General features: G+C 35.8%; 1 protein-coding gene across 4 annotated transcripts in view; it reads right to left on the bottom strand.

Annotated features, from left to right (window-relative positions):
* The window catches only part of LOC145220531 (uncharacterized), a 64787-nt gene that overhangs the window by 18168 nt on the left and 26835 nt on the right, over nt 1-19784 (bottom strand). For all 4 annotated transcript variants that reach the window (XM_080087742.1, XM_080087744.1, XM_080087745.1 and 1 more), the window contains 45 exons: nt 19426-19611; nt 18927-19052; nt 18582-18686; nt 18130-18249; nt 17712-17819; nt 17273-17380; nt 16749-16916; nt 16142-16297; nt 15753-15857; nt 15537-15656; nt 14872-14979; nt 14692-14799; nt 14433-14537; nt 13560-13781; nt 13148-13252; nt 12918-13037; nt 12504-12611; nt 12289-12393; nt 10560-10751; nt 9890-10015; nt 9426-9530; nt 9240-9359; nt 8783-8890; nt 8293-8403; nt 8017-8226; nt 7712-7822; nt 7504-7608; nt 6955-7074; nt 6523-6630; nt 6330-6437; nt 5956-6063; nt 5596-5700; nt 5198-5305; nt 4970-5074; nt 4399-4586; nt 3835-3982; nt 3449-3553; nt 3150-3254; nt 2861-2968; nt 2370-2474; nt 1829-1942; nt 1250-1354; nt 899-1006; nt 261-368; nt 57-146 (listed from right to left, as the gene is read on the bottom strand). In XM_080087742.1, the coding sequence (XP_079943868.1) occupies nt 57-146; nt 261-368; nt 899-1006; nt 1250-1354; nt 1829-1942; nt 2370-2474; nt 2861-2968; nt 3150-3254; nt 3449-3553; nt 3835-3982; nt 4399-4586; nt 4970-5074; nt 5198-5305; nt 5596-5700; nt 5956-6063; nt 6330-6437; nt 6523-6630; nt 6955-7074; nt 7504-7608; nt 7712-7822; nt 8017-8226; nt 8293-8403; nt 8783-8890; nt 9240-9359; nt 9426-9530; nt 9890-10015; nt 10560-10751; nt 12289-12393; nt 12504-12611; nt 12918-13037; nt 13148-13252; nt 13560-13781; nt 14433-14537; nt 14692-14799; nt 14872-14979; nt 15537-15656; nt 15753-15857; nt 16142-16297; nt 16749-16916; nt 17273-17380; nt 17712-17819; nt 18130-18249; nt 18582-18686; nt 18927-19052; nt 19426-19611 (5517 nt within the window). The remainder of the gene's footprint in view (nt 1-56; nt 147-260; nt 369-898; nt 1007-1249; nt 1355-1828; nt 1943-2369; nt 2475-2860; nt 2969-3149; nt 3255-3448; nt 3554-3834; nt 3983-4398; nt 4587-4969; nt 5075-5197; nt 5306-5595; nt 5701-5955; nt 6064-6329; nt 6438-6522; nt 6631-6954; nt 7075-7503; nt 7609-7711; nt 7823-8016; nt 8227-8292; nt 8404-8782; nt 8891-9239; nt 9360-9425; nt 9531-9889; nt 10016-10559; nt 10752-12288; nt 12394-12503; nt 12612-12917; nt 13038-13147; nt 13253-13559; nt 13782-14432; nt 14538-14691; nt 14800-14871; nt 14980-15536; nt 15657-15752; nt 15858-16141; nt 16298-16748; nt 16917-17272; nt 17381-17711; nt 17820-18129; nt 18250-18581; nt 18687-18926; nt 19053-19425; nt 19612-19784) is intronic.

The raw sequence follows: 19784 nt of genomic DNA, 5'->3' as shown, positions 1-19784 counted from the left end.
AAACGGATATAAACAAGCAAATTTACATAGGTTTGGGAAGAACAAAAAAAATATACCTTTCCAACGTCCTGGGCATGAGAAATTGCTGGAGTGATGACATTGCATCCCTGTCCCTTCTCCTTCTCATGCTTTTCCTTGTACTTGTACTAAAAAGGCAAGAAGGGTGTAAAATTTGGTGTTTTTAGGCTGAAACCACCTTTGTACAGCTAGCACTGCAAATACAAATATTTATTTTCTTCTGGAACTATGGGTAAACTCACATCGCTGATTAGTTCGGTGGTTTCCTTAGCTTTAACTGCGGTAGGAGTGTTAATGGCTTCACCACTCTTCCATTCGTGTTGATCTTTTGTTCCTTCTTTGTACTTTTGCTGTCACAGAAGATTCAAGTTATAAACTCATCTATTAGCGAGTGCTTAATGTGCTTCATAAAAAATTTAGTGTGAACGAGGTTATTTTATGTTAAACGAAAAAAAGATGAATTAAAAATGTGCTTGACTTGTTTATAATAATAAGTAACTGGACGATATATTTTCCTTTAGAAAGGTAACTGCCAAACTACAAACTAAAGTCAAATGAAACCAACCTCAAATGATGACGGGTGTCAGAAAACTTCAGTAAACCCAACAAAACGTCATGCTTGCAAACCACTGCATGTTGAGTAAAAAAAGTACCAATGCACACGTATATAAATTGACACTTCAAAATGGATATGGCAAAAAAGCTATACCCAAACAAAGTTTAGACATCACATAACATCTACAGTTTAGAATAGTCGACAATGCAAAGGAAAACCAAAAAGCAAATCACCACGCAAGGAAATCAAACTGAATGAAAAATCAAGGCAGAAATGGATTTGAAACTCAAGAAATAGCAACCGATGCAAGGTATATTAACAAACCTCGCTAAGTAGGGACACCATGTCTTTAGCATGACGAAGCTGAGGAGTTTCGTCTGTCGTCAGGCCATGGCCTTTGACAAACTTTTCCAAATCCTTCTTATAGTTGCTCTAATTCACGGGAAAATTAATAGTCAACAATTGGAAAACCAGCGATCAAAACCACATAATTACGAAGCGATACAGCAATAGAAAAGAAAATTCGCAAATAAAGGATAGAAAAAGGTGCTATAAATAAGCGATGGAAAATAGGAAAAAGCACTGCCTTTGGTAAACGTATTTAATGAATCGTGTGTACTATGTTACTACTTACAGTGCAGTCAAGTATTGTTGAACAAACCATTTTATACTTACGTCGCTTTGGAACTTTTGCTGCTTTTGAAGTCTCACATTTTCCGGTGTGTCCACCACTGGGATGGACTGACCCTTTTGGTCGTATAGATCCCGCTTGTAATGTACCTGTATATTCACAGTAAGTAAATAATAAGTCAGAATATTACTAAATAGTAACACACCATTGAAAATTTAAGTTACCACTTACATCAATATATTAATTTTAAGCCAAGTTTTATGGGGTAAAAACTGTAAACAACATATCAAAAAAGAAAGAAAAGCAAATGCAAAAGAGAGTAGTGCATGTAAAGAAGAAAAATCAATGATAAAATCTAACTGTAGTGCAGTTTGAAACAAAAATTGTAAATGTTCAGCGAAAAGCAAAACTAACTTATATGGTTTTAAAATAAACGTCGAATTCAAACGGAGCATGCATCAATCTACCGGTGCAAAAATCAATAACTGAATCACACTAATATAATATGAAAACAACAAAAGAAAAAACTCATGAACGAATTTAAAACCGTCACATGCAAGGTATGCAAGTCAAACAAACAACAGTTTCAAGTTCTCTTCTTCACACAATGCTTTAATCCGGACCTCTGAGGGCAAGTCTTTGATTTTATCCAATCGGTTCAGGGTGTAGTTGTCTTTCATGCTGATCTTCTTGTAACCTTGAAGCGAGTTTTCTTTTGCATCTTTCCTGTACGTGATCTACGAAACAAATATGATAATTAATTTTGCCAACTGCAGTTTCGGCAAGCCATGTAATTGGCTTTCAAAATCTGCTATACTTAGGACCACTATACACGGACTGGAAAAAAATCTGCTATAGTTCTGTACTTCGGAAATACTGAAACAGACGTAAAAATTAGCCTAAACGAAAACAAATGAAAATGTTTGAAGCACTTTTTTAAAAACCAAATGGGTGAAACAAATCAACGGAAGATAGAAAAAAAAAATCAGAAAGAAAAAACAGGCACAAAAACAATGCTTCCCTTTAGGAAAGGAAACCCGTAATTACCTGACCTTGTGTACATGTAATACACAGTACTGGAAATGTCATTGTTACATACAAGCTCTCTGGCAGTTTTGGAACTGCAGTACTGGAATTCTGTTTTCTCTATGGTTGAATCATTACCTCACTAACAAGCTTTCCAGCCTCCTGGGCATGCTTTATCACAGTTGCGTCTTCAGGAATATGAACCTTTGGCAAGTCTTTCAATGCGGCCTCCTTATATGGTACCTGTGGCGAACAAGAACAGCTTCAATACTCAACGAAGACATACATGTAAAAATGAGAAAGCAAAATGAGGAAAATTGAAATAATAGGAGGTATTTTTTAAGGTACCTGTCATACACGCTATCGATTATATTCAAACGTGTTGTGGGACGCAATACAAGTGCTTTGTGTTTTATGACATGCCATTTTACTGATGAATGCGTCTCGTATAGACTTCGAAACGTTGGTTATTTTACAACTAAAAGCTGCTGTAAGAGCAATGATTGTTAATACAGTATGTCTGGCAGCAACAGCTTATTAACACTGCAGATAGAATAATTTTGTGAGGAAGTCGTACACCAACTTTGAGGCTGTATGTTTTCAAGTCTGGGTAAATATATGTTTTTTACCTCGCTTGTAAGTTTGGTAGAAATCAATGCCTGCTTCATCTGTGGCGTTTCAAGCAAATTGCTAACACCTTTTCCTTTTTCCTGTTCATACTTTTCCTTGTATTTGTTCTGAAAAGCACAAATGCAAAAAAACCTTTTTACTTTAATGTCCGGCTCTCCATTGATCAGATTAGTTGGTTTGATATATGCATAAAGTTATTTGCACAAGCACATGTACAGTAACCTAAGAAGGGTTTAATTCAGTATGAATCCGGGTCTGAAAAACACCAAAACAACGTGTTACACTCACATCGCTGATCAGTTTCATTGTGTCCAGAGCATTCACCATTCTTGGTTCGTCAGTGATCAAATGGTATTTGTCCATAATCTCATGTGCATTCTGGCGGTAACGTTTCTGAAAAAAAAATCGAAATTTTTAAGTTGATTAACACATTCGTCGGGGCAAATTAAAAAGTGCCCAAAATGTTGTACAAAATGTGTTTAATATCAAATTTTGTTGACATGCAATTTTACGTAGATCTAACCAAATTATTTGGCTTCATTATAGAACGACTGACTACGTGTATTTACACGCTAAGAAATATTTACATCACTAGTGAGTAGTTTCATGTCACGGTGGTGAGCTCGTTCCATCGTTTCGGTGACGTACGGGCATTTGCCAAGATTCTTTCGGTATTCAGCTTTGTAACCAATCTGTATGAAAAAATAGTTAACGCTAAATACACTTTATAGCCTAATGTGGTGGATAAAATTTGAAAAAAGTTTGGTCAAAAATAACATTGGCAAAAGAGTTGTATTAAGTGATAACTGATAACATTTTATTGCAAACATTTGATTATCATCGACTACTTGGCTACTTTATAAGCAAGTGTTAAGTGTTGCAAACATTGCTTAATCAAACTAATTGTAGGAATTAGGTAAAGCAATTTTAAACGAAAAAAATACTTTTTTGTGGAAATGTTTAAACTACTTACGTGACTAATTTTCTTCTGAATCTCCCTGTCGAGTTGGTATCCTTCAGTTTCATGGACCTTGTAGTTGTTTCTATATCGATTCTTGAACCAGTTTTTCTTGTAGTTGTAAGGTGAGGCGTGTTTTGTTGCTTTGAGAGCTGACTCATACCTGCAATAAAAAAGCTTTTTATTTCAAAGCTAAACATGCTATTTGTATGTTCCAAATACTATCACATATACATGTAACTTAGTACCAAAAAGCCAAAAGCATATAGAATCTAGATAAACAAGTCTTACCAAACAACTCTACATATGGAATTGTTCAGTAACATAATGATTTTTAAACCGGCCCATATTGAATTAAAAACCGATCTTTTTCGACAAACAATTTTTTCTATCGTCGTAACTTATAAACAATAGAACAAAAATCATTTCCTTTTTTGAGCGAAATGGACAAGTCTAAGTACCATCTAACTCAAAAACATGATTATTTTTTTGATTCGTTCGCGCAGCCATGAATAATAGAAACAAAATAAAAAGGCAACTGTTGTAATTAAATGAAAACATCAAAAACTCAAGACTTGCCCCTGAGTAAGATGAACGGGAAAGTAGATAATGTTTCGAATCTCATTGTATTCCTCACGATACTTGGCAGGTGAAATGATATCGTTGACTTTTCGAGCATGGGCCACATCACGCTGCTCTTCAGCGCGTAGAACTTGATAAGCGCGACATTTACCAGTTTCTTCCTTGCCCTTACGTTTGTACACAACCTTTAGAAAAAACACATAAAAATTAATCCGATGAAATTAATGGTTTAAGAAAATTTTTTTTATGGTATACCCTTGCATCTACGCAATAGCTATATGTAAGGAAATTATTACAGAAACTTTAACATTTGCATAAAGCTTTTCGACGTTTTTGGGTCTTGGACTATTCTTGTCGGGACATCACCATTTGCGTACTTAATATAATGTAGAAAAAAATCATGGAGTCTACAATGTATCTTATTATGACTCATTGTGGAGTCCGAAAGCATATCTTCCAATAAAGTTTAAACGATTTAAAAATTGTATGAAAAATGCAGCAAATGTATTGTTTGAACAGTAAAACGTTTAGTGCCGATGTGTTAAAAATAGTACAGCAATTTACATACGTCGCTTTGTTGTTGCGAGACAGCTTTAGCATGGGTGAGATGTGGAGTATCCTCAATAACCACATACTGGTGTAGAGCCTGGTTGGCGTCGTCCTTGTACAGTTTCTAAACGAAAATGTCACATAAATTTTAAATGGTCCACGGCACTATTAATAATGCTATTCCAAAGCCAATGAGTAAACATATTCAACCAATTTTTCTTTAATTGGTTGCATTTAATAGACTTACATCACTGGTAAGGGATTTAACATCCCGAGCAAGTTTAAAAGCAGGAATATCTGGTGAATATTTCATTCCTGTTCCCTTCTCATGCAAGTGTTCTTCCTTGTATGTATTCTGTAAACAAAAGCATAATGCAAATAAAAGCCCAGTACCACAGGTCTGCAAAAGCTGTTATACTTGATAGGCATTTCTGTATACTCATCAGCCTTCTGTGGGATTCGAACCCATCACAAAATATTAGGAAAACGTTTTTAGGTGAATATAAAGATAATTTTGGCCAACCGGCTATCACACGTTTTTTGTGATACACATGCAAGCATTTTGTAAACACGAAACGTTTTATGGTAGTTTTTCAGAAACAAGAATGTACTGACCTACAATACAAAGTTAGACATGACACTTACGTCGCTAACAAGTTTACTGGTCATCAGAGCTTGTTTGATCTCAGGAAGTTCCGCCGTAATGTTGTATTTGTCCATGACTTGACGAGCGGCAGCTTTGTACACGTTCTGAAATTTTTATAACGCTTGTTAATAGAAAACACACATAACGAAAATGAACCAAATTTAACGCATGATTTTAGGAGCAAGTGATTTTGAGCAAACTATTAACATTACTGGCATAATCTTAAACGAAAATACTCCTTAACAACAAAAAACTATTCTTTGTAAAAAAATAAATGTAAAAAATGATTGCAAGAAGTTGTTGCAAGTTTCAAATAACCAGACTAGTGCCTGTCAAAGATATATTTTTTTGCTACTTACGTTGCTGACACGTTTTTGAACTTCCTTCACATGCTCGTTGTGGAAGTCATTTGGAGACAAGTGATAACCACGACGTTGTAATTCTTCCTTGTCTTTCTGCAACTTATGCTGAAAAACGAATGGACAATCGTTATTGAATGTAAGTTTAGTATAACAAAAAGTTTACATATTGCATATGCTAAGCCAGAAATAGCCAGCTTCTATATTAATGCAAAGCGGACATATGGGTAATAGCTAATCTTATGACATTGCTACTCCAGCAGCTCTACTTTTATTTCTTCAACCTAAACAGGATGGCAACCACAGTGAAAGGGAATCTTTTCCCCAAAGGGAAGCAGTTTACTAATATTCATACGGAAAACAAGATAGCTTACCACACTCATAAGTTCCTGAAGCTCCTTGTTCATCAGATAACCCGGCATTTCGTGGTATTTGAAGTTTTGCTTGTTCATGTTGTCCCGTCCAGTTTTCGTATAGAACGGCTAAAAAACGTAAAGTACATTACAAAAATAAACTAGCCCAAACATGTGAGTCACAACTCACAACTAGTTTTTAAATTTAACTTACCGCACTGAGGACTTTGCTTGAATCTGACTTGCTTTCATATTCTGGTGTGATATGATATGGGAAGTAAATGTACTTTTTCATGTCGTTGTATTCTTCCTTGTATTTCACCTGGTAAAGCAAAACAATTGTTCTGTACATGCAGTCAGAGTAATCAAATTTATTTTGGAAAATAACTGTCTCAGGGTGAAAAGCAAAAGATTGAAAAAGAGTATATTTCACATGTTGTTATCTGTATCAAATAATGACATCTAAACGTTGGTAGTTCCAAACAAAATTTACAGTTACTTGCTTAAATCATTATTTTTTGTCTGTAGATATTACATTTACATTCAGTGAAAGAGTTAATCTTGCAAAACAACGGTAAAAAGACTACTTATTAAAAAAATAAAATCTTGACGATTTGTGACAACACAGATGACAATACGTAATTACATCGCTGTTGTTAGCTGCGATATCCTTCAGTTTCTTGTAGCGGGGAATCTCGTCGCAATTAAGCTTGTAATAAGCTTGACAAGATGCCAGAGCCTCGCGACCTCCTTTCTTGTATTCCACCTGACAAAGTAACATACCATAAGTTAATACCGATATGCAATATCATTCCTTCGACATTTTACATGCCAGAGACGTGACAGTATTGTAACATTGTTAATACTATCCAATTTGAACTTTTTTGTCTATTGACGAATACGACGGCGCAAATAGACGTAAAAGCGACACGCTTTATGGTTCAGGCGTTTTGGCAAATTGACAAATATGCCTTTGTGAGTGATATGAGGCTATACCAGTCAACCTCTTTTGAAATATTAAAAAACGAACAATTCTATTTCAATAAAAAAATGAAGATGACAGTTAGGCGAAATACACATATTCCATGATATTTCATCGACTAATGCTTTTTGTTCTTAGGCACAATTGTCCGCAGGTTGCAAATTCGAGAGTCGCAAAGACCTTGTCAGCAAATCTACTTCTTGGTAAACTTACATCGCTTGCCAGTTTGTCAGCAAGCAAAGCTTGTTGAATATCCGTTGTTTCAATTCCCAGAGTGTAGAGTTGTTTGTCACCAGCAGCTTTCTTAGTGTATTCAGCCTGAATTATATGACAACATTCAGAATAATTCTTTTTACAGATTTCACATATAATTTGGTAACTGTTTTTTTTTAAAAAAAGGTGGTTACTTCAAACATTTTACCTGACTTAAGATCTTGGTTGCTTTTAGTGGTTGTTCAATGTACGGTGACTTTTCCAGATTTTTCACACCCACTCCTTTCATGTCTTTTTCAAATGCCTTCTTGTATTGAGCCTGAAAACAAAGCAAAAGCGTTCCTTTTTAAATCAGTACTGGTCACATAAATATGATCGTATTTTAACCAAACCTGCTTCATAGGAACTCACGTAAGTTACTTATCATATAAAGCAAATCTTGTCCAGTGTTTATAACCTTACGTTACCAATGAAGTATTTGACCCAATCGCAGTATTGTGTATTGTTACTTACCGTTGAAAGCATATTTGAAGCAAACAGAGCATGAGCAATCTCTGGCACTTCGACATCCAAATGGTATTTTCCCATCAATTCCTTTGCCTGTTTCTTGTACTTGCTCTGACTCAGCCAGGGCTGAACGATTTTGAGATGTTGCATTTCGTTTGCGTCCGCAACTGGAGTGAATTCCTTCATTGTTTTTCCCAAGCCTTTCTTGTACGCATTCTGTGTAGTAATATGTGTATTTTACATCCTTGCTACTAAGGTGGCTTTATAGGTCAAGGTTCTTACGTCACTTAGGAAAGGTGCCACTTGTTGAGATTGTTCATATCCCGGAGTGACGTTGACAGGGAAATTCCCGCGACCGCGAATGTTCTTGTTGTACCATTTCTTGTAATCAGCCTGTAAACCCAAACATTAAAAGTATGAACAAAAGAAATATTTAGACAAGAAAATAAAGTAAATAGCATAAAAAATTAAATATTTGGAATAAAAATAAAATAAAAAACACATGAAATAGTAAGAAATAATAATACATATATATATTTATACATAAAAATAAAATAAAAAACATGAACAAATTAAATATTTAGAAATGAAAAAGTAAAACTAAAAAGCATAAACAAAAGAAGTATTTAACACTAAATAAAACGTTTATTGATTACTTTGGGCAGCTAAAAAACGACGATTATAGCTAAATTTAATAGAATTAAAAGCATGAATACGACCTTAAAATATTTTGTGTAGTAAAGGAGTACTTTGCAATACAAACTAAACTTACGTCGCTGGCATATTTGCTAGACTTGACAGCAATCTCGTAACCAGCAGTAAGATGGACGGGATAGTAGATGACATTTCTGTCCTCCATGTACTCCGCCTTGTACTTGCGCTACAAAATACACATTAATTTTTACCTGTAACTCAACGTTTTAATAATATCTAATCACTAAATCACTGATATTAGTACCAAGTCCATGTGTAATGGCGTTCATACCAGTAAGCAACAAACAGTGGAGAAACGCAATGCAATGTAGCAAAACAAAGGTTAGTAACAATTACATGTAATGGTATTCATACTATTAGACCACAAAGTAATCACAAATGCCTAAACGTTGCTTTACATCGAAAAGTACAATGTTTTGTAGCACTAAAACCGTGTAACCCAAACTGAGTCAATGCTTTTATTTAACTATCGTATCATTTCAGGTAAGACAAATGTAACATAAAATTAGCCGAACCTCTGATATAAGATCAGCTGCTTTAATACCACGTTGAACCACCGGGTGACATTTACTGTCCATAGTCTGAAAACCTCGGAAGTTGTCGATAGTTTCCTTGCGTTGTTTTGTGTATTCGTTCTGTATCACAAAATACATAAGTTTTTATCATAAGGTATTGTATAATGTAACTAAATTGACACTTACATTGCTGACCATTTCATCAACCTCTTTAGCATGTTTAATTGAAGGCAGATCGGCAGGAATGGTATATTCGTTCATGCGCTCGCTTGCTTCTTTAGAGTATTGGTTCTTGAAGTAAAAAAAGGAACCATTACACGGCAATATTATTTGATTAATAAACAGTAACGATTTTCTTATGTTGAAAACAAGGAAATCTGAAAAACGGTGTCTGGTGACTTCATCGCATCAATGTTCATATTTGTAACAGCACAGTTCGGTTACTTTACAGAATTGCAGTAGTATATATTATAATAGCATACGGCCGTGACTAGCGCTGAGAGCTAGGGTACAACGCGATGGAAATGTATGAGATATAACATTTATGCGATAAAATTTACTGGATAATATTACCCGGGCCATAGTGCGATAAAATTTAAAAATCCCTTTAAAGTATCAAGAACCTGTATCTAGTCCGAATGGCAAAATACCTGGCTAATGTTCTTGCCGACTTTAATAGCGTGCTGATAACCAGGGTAACTCTTTAGATTTTCGTTCGCAGATTTTCCCTTGATTTTCTTTATCCAATCCTGGCGGTACTTTATGTCCGAGGACAGCTGTATTAAAAAAAGAAAAATGTAAAAATATTAGCTTTCAATCTCAGAATATAGGTAACACCCAAATTCTAATTAAAAACAGGTGTAGAAAAATGCTGTACGTAGTTACAAATCCGTACCAGTACGATTAATCTTTTGATTGTTTCATGAATGGCAGATTTACTTATCGTTGGAAAGCTAAAAGTGAAAGTAAGGCAAGATAAAAAGATTCTTTGATAAATTTAAATATTTTACCAAGCCATCTGTATAAGGTGAAACCAAGCGCTGCATAACTTGTAACTTGGCCAAGAACACAATGTATTACTTATAGCCAGGGATTCCATACCGTCCTTATTTCTTTGTCCTTAATTTAAACGGCAATCTATTAGAAAAGTTTATTGTCCTTATTTCTAAGAAATGTCCTTGTTTTTGAATTGAGTCCTAATTTTGTCTTATTTTCAACAATAACAAGTCAAATCTCCTCTACAAGTAAAAGTAAACCTAGACCTGAGCTGCCGTCAACGCATTTTCTATAGCTATAAGCCTAAGAACACAATATTGTTACCTGATTGCTGTGTAGCACATGTACGAGGTGCTGGTCGGCCGCATCAAGGTGATATTTGTCGAGCATCTTCTTGGCTTGATCTTTGTAAAACCAGTAACTGACTAGTGGCTTCACCTTTCGTGCTCGTTCCATATCTTGACCGTCAGATACTTGTGTAAACTTGTGTTCTGACGGATCGGTCTTATATTCATGCTGCAAAAAATGTTTTACAATAATGCAATTGAAGACCAAGTATAAAAATCATTCCTTTGTTCAACTAAAACAGAGGTGGGCAACCTGCGGCCCGCCTGCCAAATGCGGCCCTTCTTTAAAGGTTGTGCGGCCCGCAGAGACGCTTGGATTTCAATAGTACTGGCAAACTAGTTCAACCATTATATATTTTTGAGCAGAATAATGCACCCGGTGCTATTTTCTGCCACTTAGCAATATGTGGCTAGAATCAAATGCAAATTTTGCTTGTATTTAAGCATATTTGGCAAGAAACAAAGCAAAATCACTTTGTGCTATACACAGGTGCGGCCCGCGATCTAATTTTGACAATTGTAATTGGCCACACAGTAAATAAGGTTGCCCAACCCTGAACTAAATCAATATAACGAATAAACTGTTGCTGCCAGGTATAATGTATCAACTAATTTTAGCTCTTCCAGCAGTCTTCATTATAAGGAACGCACTGCGTTTTTTTACCTCCGTTTTTATGTGTGTTTCACTGCCCTTTTTGCCTTTTAGCAACTTTGTGTTTTCAGTTTGTGTCATTACCCAGGGAATGGTGTCTCGTATGGGACATCGAAACGTCGGCTTTTTATAATAAAGACTGCTGGAAGAGCTAAAAATTTGTTGATAAAACAACATAAGATTTTATCTGTATTCCAGTTGAAGTTTTCATTGGGACAAAAAGAATATTTTTTAGGCGTTGCAAGATATGGATAGTTTCAGTTGGCGCTTGGAAAATAAAAAATCGCTTCTCTTTGCCAAACTCCACAATCTTGTGATACGCTCACGGAAGTAAAGGAAGCCTGCATGCGGCTTGAGTCTCTACAACTACTTTATATTCAAACGCTCAAAACAATTAGACGACTTAAGCTTCCGTTTTTTCTAGTATAACATTGATCAAACACAAAGAAGGTCTTATTGGTTAGACTAGGACAGTGCTCTTCAACCGGTGTGCACGGTGCACCCTAGGGTGCACCAAAATATGCATGGGGTGCACCAGTGCCAAAAGGTATACTAGGGTGCATCACAAACCTTTAATGAACCATTAATATTTGACTTTCAGGATATTAGAAAAAGAGGTCGGTTTTAACTGGGTAACTTTTTCAATGTTTTATCCCCGTGTCAAGTTTGATAGTGTCTGTGTTACATTCGGATTATGTTAGGATATTGAGTGTTTTTCGGCGATGTTTCATAGAAAATTCTCGAACATATGCTTGGAGTTAATTGACATGATGATATGTATAATGATTTTTCATATCACTTTTTACCTCAGTGTACATTTTAAATAAACAGGGTGCATGAGTTCGTCACAACAACTTTGGTTCACCAAACCAAAAAAGGTTGAAGAGCACTGGACTAGGATATTTGTCAAGGTTTTAATGCAAATTATAGAAAGATTGTCAGTTTTAACAGAAAAAAAGATAATTAAACAAAGTTACAAGAGTAAGAGCCAAAGGAACAAAAAAGTAATCATATCAAAGAAAACAAAAAAGGCTAAAATGACGTCAAAACTTACGTCAACCAATTTCGCAACATCCTGTTGTGTTTTGTATCCTTCCGTTTTTGTTACGTCATACCGGAAGTCGTTCCTGTCGCGCTTGTATGCTTTTTGGTAACTCGGCTGTCATAGAACAAAAAATAAATAAATAAATTTTAAAAAATGAAATAAAAAATTTAAATGTTTAATAAAAATTTACGGCACTTGCATAATTTCAATGCTATTTGACTTACCCCATTAATATACTGACTCGCTTTTACCGCGGCTTCATAACCCGGAGTCAAATGCACTGGATAGTAGATTAGGTTTCGATCTTCCATGTAATCTTCTTTGTATTTTCGCTGTAACAATTGTGTTAGTTTGATGTGTATGGTTACCATAAGAAAAAAATATTTAAGCCTTAGTATACTATTTAAATAAATATAGAGTTGTTGCTAGACATATTTTATATACCAACCGTATTGGATTATTATCTATGATTGCGATCAGAACAACTATATTTGAGCCCAAGTATACTAGTGTTGTTAGGTATATTGAATCAAATTTCCACTTGCTCAACAAGCAATTGAAATAACTTAACAGAATGAGGGGTCGAAAGGTCGGATGAGTTGTTTAATTTCTGTGGAATTCGTTTCAAAAAAACTTACCTCTGAAATGAGATCAGCTGCTTTGATTCCGCGTTGAACAACAGGGTGGTCTTTGCTGTCCATGGTCTGAAATCCTCGGTAATTGTCGATCACCTCTTTACGTTGTTTGGTGTATTCCAACTAAACACATACAAACGCGTTTTATACCTCAGTTAGTCACATACAAAAGGATTAGGCTTTTCCTATGATCATAATACAGCACCACGACGATATCGTAACATTTAACTTACATCACTGGCATTGATGGCTGACTCTTTTGCTCTGTTCAGTTCTGGTGTGTCCACAGGCATCGTGTATTTGTGGATGACCTTCTCGTTGTCTTTTGTGTAAGCCGTCTAAAAAAACGTTTCACAGGTATATGTATCATATGGATCTGCAAGTGTATTTAAACGGTTTATCATTCAATGCTGGTAAAGTGTTTAAATCCCGCGCAATTTTGTTTTAATTGCTTGTCAGGGTATGAAGTTTAGCACATGCTAGCTGAACATCAAGAGCCACTTTCATTTTAAACAAAATGATATTTTATTTAGTTAGCCTCAAAAGAAATTGTTTTTTGTACAAAGTATGTTGTTTTGTTCGTTTTCCATGAGGCACAGTAGGCAGTACATTCAGATATCTGTTTATGAGAAAGTTTTTACTAACCTTACTAGACAACTTGGAGTTGTCCATAGCCTTTACATGGTCAGGGTAGTTCTCAATTCCACTGCCCGAAACCCCTTTACCCTTGACTTCTTTGTTAAAGTGTTTGCGGTATGCAACACCCGACAAAAGAGGTGTGGTCATCAAAGCATGTGCAATGTCGATAACATCAGCATTGATGTTGTACTTGTCCAGGGTCTTCTTGGCGTCCTCGGTGTAAGCTTTCTGTGGAAAATAAAGTATACGTTGAAGTAAAATCAACCCTACATGCCAAACAACTTAGGTGAAATAGGCTTATATATTCTGTGCAAATGTTGTGTAAACCGGTTAATTCTGTTGGACCTAGGGTTTGATACACTGGATTTTGGACGGTCTTTCTGTGAAAACATCATTTTGCTTTTCGGTGTATTACATGTACATGCATTAATCATTGTTTCTTATGCAGTAAAATTGATTTTTGTACATAGGAAAACCAAAGAAGCTAGATGTTGATTAAAGCAAGCTCATGTATACAGTTAGAATTTTTTGCGGACCTTTTAACAATCGCTGTTAATGCTATTGCCACACTCGCTGTTAATGCTATTGCCCTATTTGCCACATATGCTATTGGAAGTTTTGTTTTGTCTAAGCTACTTAATTATTAAAACGATAGTCTTGGTGCAAAAGCAGCCTAAAAGCACGAATCTACCTTCTTTCTAATCACTGTTCAAATCAGCTCACACAAACCGCTATAGCATACAACGATGTTGGCACGTGAAACCATTTTGTCTTGGCATGAGTAAATTTACACGAGGCGTTCTAAGGCTTGGTGACCCCTAGGTTGGAGTAATTTCAAACATATAAGCAAGTGCAATAAATAGGAATCCTTAAACTTACGTTGCTCATCAATCCTTTCATTGCCTTCAGATGTTGGTGCTCAATGGAGTCGTCCACTGCGGTAAAGTTTTCAGGTAATTCATCCAATGCCTTCTTATAGTTTTTCTGCAAACCAAAAGCAAATGTACCAAATCCCTCGTAACACACGTTCAACAATAAATCTTACGAACAAAATAGATTTCAGCATAAACTTTCAGCATGAAAACAAGTAACGAAAAATATCAAAGTCAGTTATCAAGCGCTATAAAAAAATACATACGTCGGAAACAGTGTCAGCCCGTTGCTTTGCAGCCTCGTAGCCTTCAGTTTGAACCGGATTAAACCTGTTTGCTTGTTTCTCCTTCTCATGCTTGGCCTTGTACACAGTCTGGAGAAAAAACAACAATACGTCTAAATCTCACAACAACAAAAAATGTGTCGTTAAACAACAGACACTTACGTCGCTTTGAGTTTTTCCTGCCTTTACTGCAGCATCATATCCCGCGGTGAGATGGACAGGGAAATAGATGAGATCTCTGTCTTCCATGTAGTCTTCTTTGTACTTGCGCTAAAATCGTAAAATGTTATTGCTTACGAGTTACGACATGTTAATACACAAATTAGTTTAATGTACAAATTAGTTATTGCTTACGACATGTTAAAATACAAATTGTGAAGTCAGAACCGAATCCAGTCCGCTTTATTGAAATTCCAGCCTCAAACTGGCCACAACCCTGCCCAAACCCGAACCTGACCCCAAAGACCAGATCGACTTGCCGTTATCATTATCAACCAAAACAGGTTTGATGATTAATCTTAACGACAACTTCAGTGAAAAACGTCAATGAAACTTAAACAAATCGACAGGGATAATATAAGGGCTTGTATGATAAATGCCTTAACTTACACACGTACAATTTACAGCAAATTCATTGGCATAACAACTGTTGAATACTGGAGCTGGAAAACTGGTGTCATGGGCTGTATTAAGGCGGCCAGAACCAAAAAATCTCAAAACTAACCCCTTAACACGACATTTTAGTTTAATGGATACATGTTTCATATCCCTTTACTGTATCACTAATGGGTGTATTTAACATATGTATGTATTCAAGCTATTCTTACCTCTGAGAACAAGTCGGCAGCTTTGATTCCTTGTTGGACAATGGGATGATCTTTACTGTCCATGTTTTGGAATCCTTTATAACTGTCAATCACCTCCTTGCGTTGTTTCTTGTAAATAAGCTGTAAAGGAAGAATTAATTTAAGCCGTCCTAAGCTCCACGTTCTGTAACGCATGGTTTCAAACAGACTTCATTCATAAAAAAAAACTCAACTTACATCACTGGCATTCTTGCTTGATTCCTTTGCTCTGGTCAACTCAGGTGTATCCACTGGCATTGTAAAGTGATGGCGAATTTCGTCACCAGTTTTCGTGTATTCTTTCTGTAAGGTTAAATACTTTTGTAAAAAAAACTTTACCACATGCGGCGACCAAAACGATCCCTTACAAACAAAACTTATTTCATAAATATTAATCTGTCAAAAAAGCTTTATTATTAAATAAACAAAAACTGAACTAATTCATAAAATAAATGGATGAAATGACAGTCTGCTATGCACTTTTACATATAGCAGCATTTGGGTACCGAAAATGTCTTGTTTTAAGTGAACATAGTTCGTTTAGAATGGTCAGTGTTTTGATTTTTTAACAATCATCCAAAATATACCTTGCTGGTTTGTTTGGTGACATTCCGTGCATGAAGATACTCAGGGTACGAGTTCGCGAGGTCGGATGGAGCCGCGCCCTTGATCTTGGTATTGTAGTCACTCGTGTATTTGTTTTTGGACACGAGTTGTGATAAACACACTGCATGTGTGATTTCCTGAAGCAGCAACATATTATGTAAGATAAAGGGTAAGCAAATAAATAATTAAAGTTCACGAATTCAACACATCCAAAAATGGGATTAACAACAAACTATCGATAAATAACGAAATCCAAAAACGAATTAGTCATAAGACTTCAAATTTATGAACGCATTTGGTCATTCATGCTTATGAATTTAAAAAGTATATATTTCGCCTTTACAGCATCATCGGTATCTATAAACAAGCACAAAGATATCACAGTCACACGAGTTTTTCGATCTGTGCTGAAAAATACGTAAAAGGCCGAGAGGCAATTTCATAGAGCAATAGCAAGGTGTCATTTACATAAAAACATTTGATTGAGACAAAAAAATGCAGAAAGAGAAATAAAAGTTATGTCACAGGTAAAGCTGATACCAATTAAGCACATAAACGGTCACATAAATTTTCATAAAGAAATTTTACCGGCAGCTCGACGTTAAGATGATATTTGTGAAGAAGATCCTTGGCGCGTTTCTGATACTCGCTCGGTGCAAGAGGTTTCAGCTTGTTGGATATTTCCATCTCTTGAGTTTGAGCTGAAGGCGTGAAACCTGTTTCCAAGGTCTTCTTGCTGTCTTCCTTGTAAGCTTTCTGTAAAATAAACACAAAGCCTATGATAGCTAAAAAATACATTTATTAATTCCAATGATATTAACAGTTCGAAGTCTGTATTGTGACATTGATGTATCGAACTATGTTGTGAGAATAATAGAAACACATATTTAAACCCAGAATGAGAGGACATGGATGCATCACGGGAATGTATTCAAAAAGACTTGGAACATAGGTAAATATAGGGTTAATTAATCGCATGTTCCTTTTATTGGCATGGAATTGGGAATTTCAAGCTTATGAAAAACAGTGCTGGTTAATTGCATAAAAAGCTTGGCAAAATGGATATGCGATTAACCAGATTTGTCCGTCTTGATTTATTCCAAGCCACTTACATCGTTCAAAGCGTTTTGGTTATCCTTCACAGTTTTGTACATGTCAGTTTGTGTTGGATCAAAGCGGAAATCGGTCTGGCCTTTCTTGTAACCTTCCTTGTACTTCAGCTAAAGAAAAACAAGGTTTCACATCAACCAATACCAAGGTCCACAATAAAATATGAAAGATAAACATACTGAGCTCAAAATATTTGACAAACCATAGGCCCCAAAATTTAGAAGCGCTATTTAAAGGGGCGCTTTTAGTACTCGATCAGGCAATAAGAAAAACTTAAGAAAATAACACATTCAAACAGAATTACAAACTTGAATGTTTGAAGTTTTTTTCTAATACTCCCATTGACAGGGATTAGAAGATTCAATAAATACTATACTTCCCACACTCGTCAATTTTTAAACGGCCCTCGGCGAAATAAAGGTAATAATTTCAGTCACGCACCTCGCTTTGGAATTGACTAGCTTTCGTTGCGGCTTCGTATCCTGGTGTCAAATGTACTGGATAATATACAATGTTGCGGTCGATCATATAATCTTCAATGTATTTGCTCTGTAATAAATGACAAGTGATAATGTTAGTTCCTATTAATGGAAAAATAATAGTATATAAAATTTAAAAAATTTATCATGTGTTAAAGCAACAATTGAATCACAAAAGAATAGGTAAGGCATGACTTTTAGCCTGTTATTCCCAAAAACTGGAGTGCCGTTAGGTGGCTACACTGGCCAATACAGCTTATGTCTTGTCTACAGCTTGCTCAACAACTGCACTGAAACAGCTTCCACAGTTAAATTTCTACTATCTAAAATTAAATCCCAAATGAAATTATGTGGAAAGCATCAAAACTGGCAACACATACGTGAGAAATGAGATCGGCAACTCGGATTCCGTGTTGTACAACGGGATGGTCTTTGCTATCCATTGTCTGAAAGCCGCGGTATTTTTCGATCGTCTGCTTCTTTTGCTTTTGGTATTCCGCCTAAATAAACACCATTGTTGTAAAACGCCCGTCGTACACATACACCTGTTGTTGTAAGTAAGAGAAAGTTAGCAGTTTAAGATATTTAGTGTGTCTGGTAACGACTAGATTAGTGGTTCTTAGCCCTTGTTATTTTTAACCTTGAAAAAAACAGATAAATTTCTAAACCACCCTACAAAAATAACTATGACGTCAGAGAAAGATTACGTGAGTAACATTACAAAAAAATAATGTAATCGCGGGTTTACGAACCACTGGGCTAGTCTGAACCAAAAACCTAAATGGAGACTTGATACCAATGTTGAATAAGGCTTATTATTTTAAGTACGTACATCGCTGGCGTTTTTAGCGCATTCTCGAGCCCTGACAAACTCCGGGTAATCAACAGGAAGATTATGACGATGCTTTATCTTCTCTGCATCTTTCACGTACTCGCTCTGCACAAAACAGTAGTAAAATAGAAAAAAGTGCATGGTTCTATTTTAACTAAGGCCTTTATTATGCATTTGATTTACTCTTTTATAGTTTTAAACAAACCAAAACGATGTGAAATTTGGCCTGAAAAAGTCAAGTTTTCAGTTTTATAACTCTCTCATTAGCTTAAAAAACTTCAATTTTCCTATAAAGTTAAATTTATTCTTATTGGGATCACTTTATGTCGAAGGATTAGGACTTACCTTGCTTGCCATACGGGAGACTTTTTTCGCCAGATCATACTCGGGATGTGAAATTGTGACGTCATTCGGAGCTTTGCCAACCATTTCTTTGTTGAACTTGTGTTTGTACTTGTTCTCGGAGCCAATCTATAGGGGTTACAGAACAAGTTTGCAAACGTTTATTTTCAAATACGGAAACATTTGGTAAAGGTAAACTCTTTTACGGAGAGATACTGACTTGCAAACTCGATCAGCTAACAAAACATGAAAAAAATGATTCTTTTCTACTTTAACTGACAAAAGTATGTGTAAAAGTGTGATATGAAGCAAATCGAGAGTTTTAGGCCTGTTGGGCATTAGGTTAAGTCCAGCAATTAGCTACTTAGGTAATTTTATCTAAAAAATACGGACACAGAACTTGTAGTAAGGCCCGAATCAAGCCTGTTCGTCAAAAAAACCAAGCCCGAACTGGGTCTGCTTCCGCAATGCTGAAATGTGTTGTACGTAATGCATTAGTTACCTTGGACGCATGCAAGGCGTGTGACAGACGCTGGTCCTGGAGGTCAACGTTGTAAATGTCCATTCGCTTCTTTGCATCCTTGGTATAAGCCGCATCGCTGAGCAAAAAACGAACCATGTCGGACGCTTGCATCTCTGGTGTGCGTTTCAAGGCTTGGAACTCCCTCGGATAATCTTCTTTGTAACGCTACAAACAATTAATGTTATTGTTAATAAAATGGCGTTAGAATTTAAATTGAAAGGTCTGTAAAGCACTAATATAATAAAACAGTATCATTTTCTCGTGATTTGTTAAATATCCATACATGACCCTGCAGACCAACTACGTTGCGTTTGTTAGCCAAGGCTAATTAAAAAAAT

This window comes from Phallusia mammillata, chromosome 3 (assembly GCF_965637545.1).
Source record: "Phallusia mammillata chromosome 3, kaPhaMamm4.hap1.1, whole genome shotgun sequence".
Classification (NCBI taxonomy): Eukaryota; Metazoa; Chordata; class Ascidiacea; order Phlebobranchia; family Ascidiidae; genus Phallusia; species Phallusia mammillata.
The sequence above is the reverse complement of the archived record's forward strand: the minus strand, read 5'-3'. Positions and strand labels throughout refer to the sequence as shown.